The following is a 15670-nucleotide window of genomic DNA, read 5'->3' as shown; positions in this document are numbered from 1 at the left end:
TGCATCCCTGCAATCCTGCCAATCTGGAGAAATGCAGGTCAAATCCCAAAAACAAAGAGCAGCATCATTCTCCAAATGAAACATTGTTTATACAGTATAGGCATACATGGGATTACCATCTCCTTTGCATAAACATGCAATAAAATATAATTTTCAAATGATGATTCTCTGGGTGGGACACCATTCTCCTAGTGCTCATAGGCCAAATAATGTGGTAGCTATCGCTAACCGAGCAATACTCACATGAACTCAAAAATGATGAGTTGAAAAGGCAAAATGACAAATGGAACAAGATAAGGGAAACAGAGAGGAGACATTTAAAAGGGATGCCATGGGCATCACTAACAAACATACTTTAATGCTGTCTGAGCAGCGATAAAAGCAAACAGCCAAACAGTCAGCGTGACATTAATGTAGCAACTCTAGTCCAAATACGACATACACTAACTACAGTATAGCATCTATGGACAAACTCCCATTACAGTCCATTACAGTCCAGTCCTCTGCAGACGTGTACAACAGATTCAAAGCTGAGATAGCTCGTGAAGTGGGGCTTTAGGCTATCGATGCTCCATGAATTCCTCCATTCCAACAGAGTACATGCATGAGAGCTGTACAAAATGCTATGGAGGTATGGGCTATGGACCAAAGTTTGATATCAAACATTTGTTTGATATATTGTTACCGTGATTACAGATAATCATGAATGAAACGTGAATCATGATGACTGTTAAGTTACAGGGGCATAAATATCATACCCCCCCAAAAAATACCAACCTCTCCTATTATTGGTAATGGTGAGAGGTTAGCAAGTTTTGGGGGCATGATCTTTGTGCATCTGTAACTTTCTCAGTCATCGTTATTTATGATACATTCATGATTATTCGTAATCCTTTTGGCATCCACATTGGCGTATATTCTATAGTTAATTACAATAAAAGTTACCACAAAATGACACAATACGTGATTTACCATTCATTTCTATTGGCACAACATAATCCGAAACACAACCAAAACAAACTGCAAATGCATCCAACAAGTTTTTAGAGTAACAAGTGTGATGAAGTCATTGTGTGCTAGGAATATCGGACCAAATACTAAACTTTTCACAAGATTACTTTTTACCAAATACATATGACAACACCTTTTCCCCCACAGCAGACTGAAAAGATTTAACATGGGTCCCCAGATCTTCAAAAAGTTCTACAGCTGCACCATCGAGAGCATCCTGACCATTCCATCACCGCCTGGTATGGAAACTGCTTGGTATCTAACCATAAGGCGCTACAGAGGGTAGTGCATACGGCCCAGTACATCACTGGGGCCAAACTTCCTGCCATCCAGGACCTATATACTAGGCGGAGTCAGAAGAAGGCCCAAAAAATAGTCAAAGACTCCAGTCACCCAAGTCATAGACTGTTCTCTCTGCTACATCACGGCAAGCAATACCGGAGCACCAAGTCTAGGTCCAAAAGGCTCCTTAACAGCTTCTACCCCCAAGCCATAAGACTTCTGAACAATTAATCAAATGGCCACCCGGACTATTTACATTGCTGCTACTCACTGTTTATTATCTATGCATAGTCACATTACCCCTACCTACATGTACAAATTACCTCGACTAACCTGTACCCCTGCACATTTACTAGGTCCGGTACCCCCTGTAAATAGCCTCGTTATTGTTGTTATTTTATTGTGTCGCTTTTTATAAAAAATGTACTCTATTTCTTGAACTGCAGTGTTGGTTAAGGGCATGTAAGTTAGCATTTCACGGTAAGGTCTACTACACCTGTTGTATTCGGCGCATGTGACAAATAACATTTTATTGGTTTTGATTTGATATACCACAGCTGTCTTCATGAATCTTATCTAAAGGATTAGCCTACCCATACCGTATATAATGACACAAGTTCATGCAAACTGTCAGTATCTGGGGAATGTGTGTTTGGTGTTAGATAATGTCTCTGATTAAATGTATTCTTTTTCTTTTCTTGGTGACCTGAACATTGATTGGTTATGATCTAGTTGTCCTTTCAAGAGGAAGCTTCTTACTGTGACTAATGACTGTAACATGACCCAGGTTATCACTCAACCAACACCACCGAGAGCATATACCAATAGTGTTGGATCTGTGACATCCACTTGTATTGATAAAATATGAATTAATACTGCAGAGCTTTGCTCTAAAGCAGTATCAGTTCCCATTGGCTGTAGTGACCATAACATTGTGGCAATAACAAGGAATGCCAAAGTACCAAAGTCAGGTTCTAAAACTATTTAGAAGAGATCATACTAAATGTTTTTTTTGTAGAATATGTTAAAACAATTATGATGGTCTGATGTGTATAAGTAGGATAATCCAGACGACTTGGGAGTATTTGTAAAATTATTCTTGCCAATTGTTGACAAACATGCACTTGTCAAGAAACTGTGAAAACTGCTAGAGCAGCAAATGATGCAAAAAAGGTGGCAAACAAGTCAGGCTGCTCAGCTGATTGGTTGACATACTTTGAGAAATTGAGAAATGGTGTGACTAAACTTCACTGAGAAGTGAAATGACAACAAAATAGTGAACCATAATATTTGTGTTTCGAAGATCTAATAATGAAAGAGAAGGATTGCTATTTTGAATTTGGTCAAGTTTGTGTGGAAGAGATGGAAAAACGATTGTTATCTATCAAAAATGATAAACCGCCAGATGAGAAACTATTGAGAACCAAAGCCTAAAGGAGTGTGTGTGTCCACAGGCGTGGAAGGTAGCTAAAGTAATTCCACTACCTAAAAATAGTAAAGCACCATTTGCTGGGCTCTAACAGCTGCCCAATCAATTTGCTGGCTGTTCTTAGTAAACTGATGGAGAGGATTGTGTTTGAACACATGCAATGCTACTTTTCAAAGAACGACGACTGATGTTCAGCATGCATATAGGGAAGGGCACTTAACTTGTACTGCTCTGACTCAGATAAATGGATAATAAGATGATAGTTGGAGCTGTATTGTTAGATTTCAGTGCAGCCTTTGATGTTATTGATCATATGTTATTTGTTACTGAAAAAAACTCACTGGTCATGGCCTTACCTCACCTGCCATCCCATGGTTAGAGAGCAACTTATCAAATAGAAGTCAGAGCGCATTCTTCAATGGAAGCTTCTAAAACATCATATATGTACAGTGCAGTAACAAAGAAAGACCTAGAAAACTGCAACTGGCTCAAAAGAAAGCAGCACATCTTACCCTTAACTGGAGACACATAACTAACATCAACAACATGCATGATGGTCTTTCATGGTTGATGGTTGAGGAGAAATTGGCTACTTCTCTTCTACTCTTTTTAAGAAACATTTGTGTGTTGGAAATGCCTAGCCACTTGTAAAATCTATTTGCATACACTTCAAACAGACATACAGGACATACCCCACCAGACACGCCAGTATGGGTTTCTTCACGGTACCCAAACCAAAAACAGATTTAATGCGTTGCTCAGTTATGTATAGAGCTATGTCAACGTGGAATGCTCTGCCACCAGAGGTTACTCAGGCAAAAACAAGTTTTACTTCTTTTTTTAACTGATAAAAAATGTATTGTATCACGATGCCTTTCCTCTTTCTAAAGATCTAAATTAAATATATATATATAGTATTTTTGTTATCTCGGTGTCTTTCCAATATATAACTATTATTATTATTTTTTTTAAATTAAATATCTTGTTGTTTTTCTCTATAATGGTACTGTACTTTGTCAAGTATCTGTACGTTTTATGTGGAAGAGTAGCTGCTGCATGTGCAGTAGCTAATGGGGATCCTAATAAACTGAACCTCTTCAGTCCTGAGCTTGATCTTTTTGACAAAGCACCAGAGATACCTCATGGGAAATACAGAAGAGAAGTGTGCATTGATGATGCATATACAGACAAATCCTTATGAGTTCTGCACAAACACAACTTCCTTTACTGTAAGGTCCACTGTTGTGTCAAGTCATTACAAGAGTTGACATTCATACAGCTAACTAGATACTGTATGTTATTAGGTAATACTGTTAGGCATGGTCTTCAATGCTACAGCACCATGTTGCCTGGAGCAAGGAGGGTATAACTAATACTGTATGTTGCCTAACATCTGTCTGCACAGTGGAAGTGCAGAAAGTGCCAGTCGACTGATGACTCAGCAAGGAGAAATACAGCCTCAGCAGCCTCAAGTGATATATTTACACATAAGAATGTACAACTGACTCCATCCTGGGAGCAATTCAAATAAACAAAATGCTTGTCACTTCCTTGTACAGCCACATTCAAATGTAATTTAGTGCTTTGTCATGACAGGATGATAACCCGATGGGTCAAGAGCTTGTTATCTGCAGTAGAGGTTGACACGGGAACAGGAGTCCCGCTGGGTCTTGCAGGTCTATGGGATTTGGGCAGGAATGGGAGTGAAGTTCTGGAGTCAAGTTCGGGACAGGATCGACAGTCTACAGGAATGAGTGGTAGAAATATGCAATGTGTGAGGCATTTCATGACAAAAACTAACTGTGTGTTTAGGGCTTATATACAGTCGTTTACTTAACCCCTTACACACATGGGAATTGGCCTATATGGATAGGGATAAATTGAAATGTTTCGTTCAGAAAACTGGAACACATGCAATCTGGAACGCATTTGCATAACCATGGTCCAAATGAAAAGGGAACAGTTTGGAGATGATGGTGAAATTATTAGACTGAGGTGAGGACACAACAGTTCACCTGACAAGACTGAATACAAACATTACACTGTTGATTTAATGTGCATTTTACATTTACTGTACTTTTTGCCGCATTTGTTAATAACAAGATCTGAAAATACTCCGGATGCAAAAGTAATGTTACTGCTTTGATTTGAGCTCTCCTAGCTGTGCCGTTGAGGAACTAGAGCACATTTGTTGTTGTTTTGTTTGGAACAGAGCCCTGCATCCCTGCCATCACACACTTACTGTTGTTGTTTACGCAATCCATAAAATGTTCACTATAAATCACAATCTGGGTCAGGTGGGCATCATTTGAAAGCGTGTTCCATTGCCAACATGACTAGCTAAATTATAAAATAAGATCTTACAGTGTTAGGCTTTCACAAGGCAATTCAGAGAAGCAGATCGTCATTTTGGTTCGCATAGAATGGAGTCATCTGTGCATTCGGGTGCATGGTCTGCAGAACATTTTCTTCACAATACAACAAACAAGCTCATTCTGTTCAGGACATGCCAGGATATAACACCATGTCATATTGTAACTGTACATCAAACATAGTGATCATAAATGTTGACACTTTATATTACATGAGTTTTATGATATAGAAATGTCAAGTTTACATTTGGACACTTGGACGCTTGCTTGTATGACATCAAAGCGGTATTTATTATAATCTTCAACGTCTCATTTTCAAATACATCGAATCCTCTTAATTTACAGCATTTCCCTCACTCCGACAACAACAAATGTCCAAAAGTTGCTCAATTAGCGGGAGGGATGGGGCAACCTCTTGTCGTGCGCAGTGCTCAAGTTCAGAATGGCTCACAGGCAAAACCCAATACAGAGCTGTGATGAACAGGCCCTGAGCTCTGAAATCATGTATAGCGTGTTACTGTACAGCCACTGTGTTCCAATTTAGGCACTTATCAGTGTACAAATCTGCCATGTTCAACCTGTGTACAGGTACAAGTGAAAACGGTTAATAAAAATCAATAAAGAAATAAATGGCAATTTCCCCCCTTCCTTCGGCTCACTCTCGCTCCTCCAGTTGTAGCCATGGCCACTGAGCAGTCCCTACTTTACATCAGATACCAACATACGTCAGTGAATGATACTGCCTTCAAGAGAAGTATTGAGTTCATCCAATTCTGGGTAGAAGGAATGCCTTCATTGCCAAAATCTTGTAATGTCTTTTTTTATCAGCTGTGTGAGCAGGCAACTATGTCTTGCACGCTGAGCTGCAGCAAAACGGAGCAGTTGCTATGTCTACTCCCATTCAGAGTGGGGGGACAGACGAAGAAGCAGCTAACGGAAGAAGTTACTCTAATTATTTCAAATTTCTGTGCCCCAAAAAATTATGGGACTTGCATGCATCATTTACACATGCAGAATTACACAACCAGAGTTGTAGAACTGTGGAAGATGACTACCTGACGCACCAGGTGTTAATGTGCTGCTTTGCTGCAGAGTGTCAAATGCTTTGTGAAATACATCCTAGAGTGCCACATGCTTTATGAAATACATCCTAGAGCGACAAAATGCTTTGTGAAAAACATCCTAGAGCGCCAAATGCTTTGTGAAATACATCCTAGAGCGCCAAATGCTTTGTGAAATACATCCTAGAGCGCCACATGCTTTATGAAATACATCCTAGAGCGCCAAATGCTTTGTGAAATATATCCTAGTGTCAAATGCTTTGTGAAATATATCCTAGTGTCAAATGCTTTGTGAAATACATCCTAGTGTCAAATGCTTTGTGAAATACATCCTAGAGCGCCACATGCTTTATGAAATACATCCTAGAGCGCCAAATGCTTTGTGAAATATATCCTAGTGTCAAATGCTTTGTGAAATATTCCTAGTGTCAAATGCTTTGTGAAATACATCCTAGAGCGCCACATGCTTTATGAAATACATCCTAGAGTGCCAAATGCTTTATGAAATACATCCTAGAGCGACAAAATGCTTTGTGAAAAACATCCTAGAGCGCCAAATGCTTTGTGAAATATATCCTAGTGTCAAATGCTTTGTGAAATACATCCTAGAGCGCCACATGCTTTATGAAATACATCCTAGAGCGTCAAATTACTCCTCAGACTACAGATAGACCAGAGGAAGTGGAGAAGACGGGGGTTTTGATGCGATCACACTCAGAGAACATGTGAATGATATGTTCTTTAATCACTCGTCTGCACTGAGGGTATTTTGACTGTTTGGAAATGTAATTGAAGTGCTGAGTTAAAGCGTGTAACACCAGGATGTGGATGTCAGTGTTACTGCCTCGTCAAAACTGGTCTCTTTATTCATTATTTAACACTAATGGGGCCTGGTTATATTCAGAATGAACACATTGTTTAGTCATACTTCTTGTCTATTCCTATCCCTGATTAGTTGCATCTCATTAAAACCGAATCCAATTGTATTAGTCACAGGCTCCGTAAACAACAGATGTAGACTAACAGTGAAATGCTTACACCAAATGTATTCAACCAAAATGCCATGACAAACTCTTGAGTTGCTGATGTTATAACAGGAAAATCAATAAACACTAGTATTTATTTGTGTGTCTACTGAAAGTGTGTGAAGCATGAGTCCATGATAAAGTATCCCTACCACAGGTCTCAATTTACTTTCAAACAGCTATGAATGGGTGTACAACTTATGCACAACAGTTACTGGTCTCAGCAATTCATTGCCGATTCCAGAGTTTACTGTGTTCTAAAAGTGGATAAGAAAAGGTCTGGCCTAAAGGGAGTTATAGGTGAGATGAATTAAATAATCCAGACAATTAAGACTAGCTTCTCCAAGAACCGTGTCAAGAGTACAATCTATTATTACTGTTTTCCTTGTGGCCATGGGATGAAACGCACAAGCAATCAAGGTTTCAACCAACAAATGCACACATGAAAAACATAAGTCCCACCCTAACCTAATCAGCGTGCAGAGCACTGGCAACAAACAAAAAAACTCCCCCTTTGTACTGTTGGTTGAATTTTGTTTAAAAAAGTAATAAATAAAAGGACACATTATGCCTTTAACCAAAGATTTAACACAACTTTTTAGGCAATTACACAAGAATCCCCTCTGCGAGTCAGTGTATGGCTTTGACAACATGTACTAATCGTTTTGAATCACTAAACACTCTGACCTCATTATGGAGATCCCCAGATTGACTATTTATGTGAACTGTGATATGAAGTTATTTTACTATTGATATAATGCTCATACACCAGGGAGAACATGAAGCGATGATGTCTTATGAAGTGATTTCATTTGAATGATTTACAAACGTTGACAGGGAGTCATATTTAATCTATGCTTCAGAAGCACCCAAAAATGACTTCATGATGAGAACTGTAATTAAAGGCATTGGAGCAAAGATCCAAAATATTTTCATCCTGGCAGTTCAGATGTACCGTTCATTGTAAAAGGTGCAATGGGAATCTAAGGTAGACAAAACAATAATTGGATGTGTGTTCCACAAACACCCAGTTGATGGGATAGTGCAGCATTTGGCAACATTTTGAGTCAGATGAACTCATGGAGACCATTTTTACGAAGGAAGTTGAATGTAGTTTCTGGAGCTATTGCTAATAGCGTTATCACAATGAATGGAAGTCTATAGGAAGAGCAAGCATACAAATGGTATCCGTGAGTTCATCTCACTCTGGGTAAGTACAAATAAAAGGGCTATTTGCCAAAATGTCACACTATCCCTTTAAACATTGATCAGCATTGTCAACAGAACAATATAGTTTCAGGAAAAAAACTTTTCTCCTATAGATTACAACAGGTTGGCTATCACAACTATGGTCATCATCATCATCATCATCAACCTTGTAATGGCCTTCCTCATTGGAGAAGAGGTATTTTATAGGTTGCACACAATAAAAACATTCTACAAAAACTGTAAAATATAACACTCCAGACTATGTTTTCCACACACCCACACATCAACCCAGACACACCCTCTACCCCACCCCGCTCTCCCACTCACCATAGTCAGAATCATAGAAGATGATGAACTTCTGCCAGCGCAGCTCAGTGACCAGGGTCAGCATGACGTCGTTGAGGCGAGCAGGCGGACGAGCGGCCAGGGTGTAGCTCTCCCCATCAGGGCTGGGGTTGAGGTGGCAGGAGGTGCGTGGCGTGCCCTCGCCGTTCCTCTGGATAAACAGGTGTGGTATGTGCATGGCGTCGGTCAAGGACTGGAGGGCGTTGGCGGCTGCACAGCCTGTAGACGTCACCAGAGCCAGGATTCCCTGGTTCATCAGCTCACAGGCTGAAGAGGGACAAGGATAAGAGAGGGACATGATAAGACAAACTTCAGACATTCCAATAAGGCAGCAGAGAACACAGGGGATCAGTAGTGGTCAAATGAAAGTAGTGTTTTCTGTTTGTAGAGATGACTAAGATAAAGATGGAGATAAAAAAATATGGAGATAACAAAATTCCAGAGAAAAATAGAGCAGGAGACCAGGGTATGGGCAGGGAAGGAACTGAGGGCACATACTGCCATGGGCATTGGGACAACAAAAGAAAGAGGATGGGTGAAAGAGTTGTTGGGGCCTGTAGAAAAGTAAAATGTCACAAAAAAGGCACAAGTACAGTACAACAAGTTATGCAATAAATCCCTTTCTCTTTTGCATGCACCCCCTTATCCCTCCCCATTACAACAGAAACACATATTCACTGTAATCTGTCACTCAGAGTAACACACAAATCCATGTTTGTAATAGTTGGTCCAACCACCATTTCCTCCTGCTGTTTGTTTATGATTGTGTGTGCTTGGGAGAAAACAAGACGCTTGTGGTTGGGACAAATTATTATTTATATTTTACAGTACTGTATAACATCTATGGCTCCAAATTTACTCTGAAATGCTGTTCATTATAAGTAATAGTAAATATTGTATGAATGTTGCGCATCTCTGTAGGTGAGTTCTGCTTATGAAGTGTTATAAAGTACTATGCTAGTTGGAAGTGTGCTTGGAGCCATTCAAAATGGTAAATAAACATTTACCAGTGCTTAAAAACTGCTGACTGCCAAGTACACAAGTCAATGTCTTTATTCAAAGATACAATACAAATAAAATGTTCATGGTCATAAGTTAAACAAGTTTAATGTGAGTGTACAAGCTGTAAATCTTCTAAACTTCTACCGACTCCCACCCACACACTAAAAGCATCAACACATATCAACCACCTACAGTATAACCAAACAGAAGTCCAAAGTCTAATTAACAAGGGACTCTGATTCAGTCTTAATTAGGCAGGAAACTTTCAATCAACCATGCCTTGGGTCAATGAATACTTGTCTTGCATAAATAAGTACACTGAGTGTACAAAACATCAGGAACACCTTCCTAATATTGAGTTGCACCCACTTTTGCCCTCAGAACAGCCTCAATTTGTGGGGGCATGGACTCTATAAGGTGTCAATAGCGTTCCACAGGGATGCTGGCTCATGTTGACTCTAATGCTTCCCACAGTTATGTCAAGTTGGCTGGATGTCCTTTGGGTGGTGGACCATTCTTGATACACACAGGAAACTGTTGAGCGTGAAAAACCCAGCAGCGTTGCAGTTGTTCACACACTTAAACTGGTGAGCCTGGCATCTACTACTATACCCTGTTCAAAGGCACTTAAATATTTTGTTTTGCCCATTCAATCTCTGAATGGCACACATATACAATCTCAAATGTCTCTATTGTCTCATCTACACAGAAGTGGATTTAACAGGTGACATCAATAAGGGATCATAGCTTTCATCTAGATTCCCCTGGTCAGTCTATGTCATGGAAAAAGCAGGTGTTCCTAATGTTTTGTGCGCTCAGTGTATTATCAATGCACCTGATCGTTCCATGCGTAAAAGTACTGCTCTCTGGCCCCATACGGGGGTGGAGGGGGGTGCGGGGCAGGAGGAGGAAGAGAGACAGAGTGAGAGAGAGAGAAAGAGAGGGAGGGGGGGAATAAAACCAAAAAATATGTGGATGAGTGAGGGAAAATAGGAGTAGCATATCAGGGGGTGAGAGAGAGAGAGGGGGGAGACAGAGAGACAATGAGGGCATTTAGGTGATTGAGGGACCTATTTTCCCCGAAGCACCTTCACATGCTAATGAATCCCCCGTGACCTGAATCCTCAACAGCCCAAAAAAATTCCCAACTGGCTTGGCACTCACAAATTCAGTTCGACAGTTCAGTAGAGGACCTCAGTGGTTGAAATTACCCAAAGTACAGAAGAGCAAAAATATCCTATTTAAAGTGAATGTTTTTCTACATAAATTGCGTTTAATTGAGACCTTAGAATATCTGTGTCGACCAAATCAAGTAACATTGTGTAGGAAGAAATGCAGCTGGGAGTTTAATTGGTAAAATCAACGCCTTTCGATATCACACCTCGTACCCTTCAGAGGAGACTGGGGAGGACCATGCTCCTCAGTGAATTTCATTAAAAAAGTTTTAATTTTTAGATAAAACTATACTAAATATGTTCACGTCACCAAATAATTGATTAAAACACGCGGTTTTGTCATGAAGTTCTACAGTAGCCTCAGCAGCACTCTGTAGGGTAGCATCACGGTGAAGCCATAGGACAGCTTACGTTTGTCCTCCTCTGGGTACATTGATTTCAATACAAAAACCAAGAAGGCTCATGGTTCTTACCCCCTTCCATTGACATACACAGTAATTATGACAACTTCCGGAAGACATCCTCCAACCTATCAGAGCTCTTGAAGCATGAACTGACATGTTGTCCACCAAATCAAAAGATAATGAAATAATGAGCTACAGCTAGCTAGCACTGCAGTGCATAAAATGTGGTGAGTAGTTGACTCAAAGAGTGCGAAAGACAATATTTAAACAGTTTTGAACAAATTAATTTCTTTAAAAATGAAGGAGAAGCAATAGAGAATCCTAGCTAAATTTCTTTGTATTTTTTCCACTTTCACTTTCAATTAGCTAGAGAACGCAGCTAGCTAGTTTAGCCTACTCAAACACCCATTTCAGGAGAGATGCTATGTTAGCTAGCTGGCTATGGCTATCCAACACTGGAATTCTTCCAAGTCAAGGCAAGCATTTGGTTTTATTAATTTATTATCACCGGGAGCCACCAGTGTAACTGCTAAACTGCTTGCTGACTGTACATTGTACGGCATGATTGTAGCGGGTTTACTAATGTGTTAGTTCTAGTAGCTATGTTGACTATGACGTTAGCTAATATGGTGACAACGATGTACACTGTGTGTAGCAGTTAGCAGTTATGATATGATGGTCACAGACAGCTGATGTGTTGTGCACTGAAGTCCACAAGCAAAGGGAAAAGGTGAGAGGAGGAGAACGTGTAGATGCGAGAAGGAGTTATACAACAAACAAAATGATCTTACTGTTTGTATGTGGCTGCTATGAAAGTGAACTGTGTGTGCGTGTGATCAGGTGTGTATTCATTCTGCTGATTCTGTTGAAAAATATTTCTTAAATGGAAGCAAATGGAATGAAACGGGGATAAACATACCTGAATTTCTCTTTTGCTGTTGGACTTATATCACCCTATATCAGCTAGATGCAGGATAGAGGATGCAAGGCGGTATTGAATGGGTCACTGTCTGTCACCTTAATTACTCACATTTTCTCTTGACCTGTGCACCTACGTTGTAAATTTTCATTCATAGGCTAGGTTGTAGTAAACTCATGATGGGTATAGGGAACATTTTGGTATCATGTTGTAGCATTAACCTATCGATGTTACATTGAGCTGGCTGAATGGAAGATGAATGACAGTCATCCAATATGCTGTAATAGAAATAACGGCATGCTCATTAAAACTGACCGCCATTGACTCCTCGATACTGGTACTCCTTGTATATAGCCTTGTTATTGTTATTTTATTGAGTTACTACTCAATTCTTAATTTTTGGGGGAATATTTTCTTACCTTTTAACTGTATTGTTGAGAAAGAGTTCGCAAGTAATAATTTCACGGTAAAGTCTACACCTGTTGTATTCGGTGCATGTGACAAATAAAATTGTATTTTATTTGACCATCCTACACTGTACTAATGTGTCATTTTCATAATGGCATAATTTTCCCCTTCTCTCCCTCATTCTACAAGCTAATGGTGTGTCAGGAAATGGAACCAAATAGGAGCACAGCCATTATGTCTACACTAAACCCCTCCTATCCCAGTATAAAGAGGACATGATTTGCACATTTTTCCCTGGAAAATAGACTATATTAATATTTCAATTCCATTACAGACAAGCCTCTCTGACGGGCAGAGGTCTGCAGAGGCACTGGCAAAGATGATAATGATGGAATAATGACTACTAAATGTTCTCACTAGAGTAGAAAGGGGCTATCATTCATATGCTGCTGTGTATCTGACACATCATGTTCGTTGAACTGCAGGCCTCATCCGCAGGAAGGTTTGCTTACTAAAATAAATGTACTCAGACTTGGATAGGTTAACATGGTATATATACAGTGCCTTTGGAAAGTGTTCAGACCAATTAACTTTTTCCATATTTTGTTACGTCACAGCCTTATTCTAAAATGGATTAAAGAACAAATATTAATCAGCAATCTACACACAATACCCCATAATGACAGCGAAAACAGGTTTTTAGACATTTTTGCAAATTTAAAAAAAATTAAACAGTAGTATTGAGACCCTTTGCTATAAGACTCGAAATAGAGCTCAGGTGTATCCTGTTTCCATTGATCAACCTTGAGATGTTTCTACAACTTGATTGGAGTCCACCTGTGGGAGATTAAATTGATTGGACATGATTTGTAAAGGCACACACCTGTCTATATAAGGTTCCACAGTTGACAGGGCATGTTGGAGCAGAAACCAAGCCATGAGGTCAAAGGAATTGTCCGTAGAGCTCCGAGACAGGATTGTGTCGAGGCACGAATCTGGGGATGTGTTCCAAAAACATTCTGCCACATAAAATGTCCCCAGGAACACAGTGGCCACCATCATTCTTAAATGGAAGAACTTTGGAACGACCAAGACTTTTCCTAGAGCTGACCGCCAGGCCAAACTGAGCAAGGGCCTTGGTCACCTAAAGACCCTCAGACATTGAGATACAAGACTCTCTGGTCTGATAAAACCAAGATTAAAGTCTTCGTCTGAATGCCAAGTGTCACTTCTGGAGGAAACCTTGCACCATCCCTATGGTGAAGCACACAGGCAAGACAATGCAGGAGTGGTTTTGGGTCTCTGAATGACCTTGAGTGGCCCAGCCAGAGCTCGGACTTGAACCCGATTGAACATCTCTGGAGAGATTTGAAAATAGCAGTGCAGCAATGCTCCCCATCCAACCTGACAGAGCTTGAGAGGATCTGCAGAGAAGAATTGGATAAACTCCCCAAATACAGGTGTGCCAAGCTTGTATACCCAAGAAGACTCGATGGTGTAATCGCTGCCAAATGTGCATCAAGAAAGTACTTAGTAAAGGGTCTGAATTCTTACGTAATGTGATATTTCATTTTCTTTCTTATAAATTAGCAAACATTTCTAAAAACCTGTTTTAGCTTTGTCATTATGGGGTATTGTGTGTAGATTGATGAGGAAAGAAAACTATTTAATCAATTTTAGAATAAGGCTCTAACATAACAAAATGTGTAAAAAGTCAAGGGGTCTGAATACTTTTCGAAGGCAAAGTGTTGCATGTGTCATTTTTAGGTACTATGGCAAGAGCTGTTCAGTATGGGTAGAAAAGCTGGAAAAAGGTCACTTCTGGTAGATTTGGATTTTGCCTCAAAAGCAATAATCCATTTGTGTGTGGGGTGAATTTAAACGCGGCTAATAAACACAGTGCATACCATTATGCTTACGCAATTATTGCCACAATGCTGTCATGCATCACATTCTATTGACATTAAAATGAGCCCAAATGGGGGGTTTATCAAGCGAAATATCTTATGTTCCTTAAACTCTTAATTGAAAACATTAAAAAGACATCTGTCTGAAGGATTGAAGGCTGTTTAACAACAAACATTGTTTTGATTCAGATGTTTCCCTGCAGATGCTACTGCCACATCAAAGCACTTCTGTATGCACAGATTGGGATGTGGCAAATTATTATACATCATTGCAGTCACAGGGGACATTATATACAACTTCTGCCGAGCAATCCGTTGCAAATTATGAGATTATCTTCAATGTGTACAGTTGTAATTGGAGCATAGCAGAATGTAGCTAATGAACCTCACCAATGCTGTGGTGAGAGTATATAAATTGGGATTGTTGGAAGAATTTCAAACGGCAAATGAGATGATCTCATTTAGTGTCTCTCTCTCTCTGTAAACACACTAAAGTTTAATCAAAGTGGAAACCTTTGCAAAAATAACCAGCGACTGCATTAATGTTGACACCATGGACTCAGTATGTTGCACTTGCACAGTAGCTGTAAATAAAGTTAAATAGTTTAATAAAGGTTAAATATTATATGGTTTTTGAAATACAGTAGCTGTAAAACATGTTGATTGTAGATAGAGACAATAATATTGGTATATGTTGTGACATAACCAATGAGACAGATTAAAAGACCAGCCACACGGATTCCACATAAGCCCAAGATGTGTGGAAACCTCTTGGCAGTTAGGCCAATATTAAATTGATATTTCATAATCCCATTAATTTTCCTCAGTATACTTCAGTAGGTATTCAATCCAAATCTTCTAAAAGCATTCACTCCTTTTGACCATGGTTAATCTGTGAAATATGATTGTTTCTGGTTATGGAAATTAGGCTAGTGGCAATGCCCAAACATTTTTGAGATACCCCTACCCGAGGTACAGTACCAGTCAAACATTTGGACACCTACTCAATCAAGGGGTTTTCTTTATTTTCAGTGTGGCAGTGTGGGTGCAGTGTGGGTGCAGTGTGGGTGCAATAATTGAATAACATGGATTTCTACATTTATTTTGCGACGCTCGTGCAC

At 39.7% G+C, this 15670-nt stretch overlaps 1 protein-coding gene across 1 annotated transcript in view; it reads right to left on the bottom strand.

Annotated features, from left to right (window-relative positions):
• LOC139381503 (glutamate receptor ionotropic, delta-1-like) overlaps positions 1-15670 on the bottom strand; it is a 451280-nt gene that overhangs the window by 197774 nt on the left and 237836 nt on the right. Inside the window, exon 3 of the mRNA XM_071125103.1 lies at positions 8717-9001. Within this exon, the coding sequence (XP_070981204.1) occupies positions 8717-9001 (285 nt within the window). The remainder of the gene's footprint in view (positions 1-8716; positions 9002-15670) is intronic.

The sequence above is a fragment of the Oncorhynchus clarkii genome, chromosome 23 (genome assembly GCF_045791955.1).
Source record: "Oncorhynchus clarkii lewisi isolate Uvic-CL-2024 chromosome 23, UVic_Ocla_1.0, whole genome shotgun sequence".
NCBI lineage: Eukaryota > Metazoa > Chordata > Actinopteri > Salmoniformes > Salmonidae > Oncorhynchus > Oncorhynchus clarkii.
This window is presented reverse-complemented; position numbering and strand designations above follow the sequence as displayed.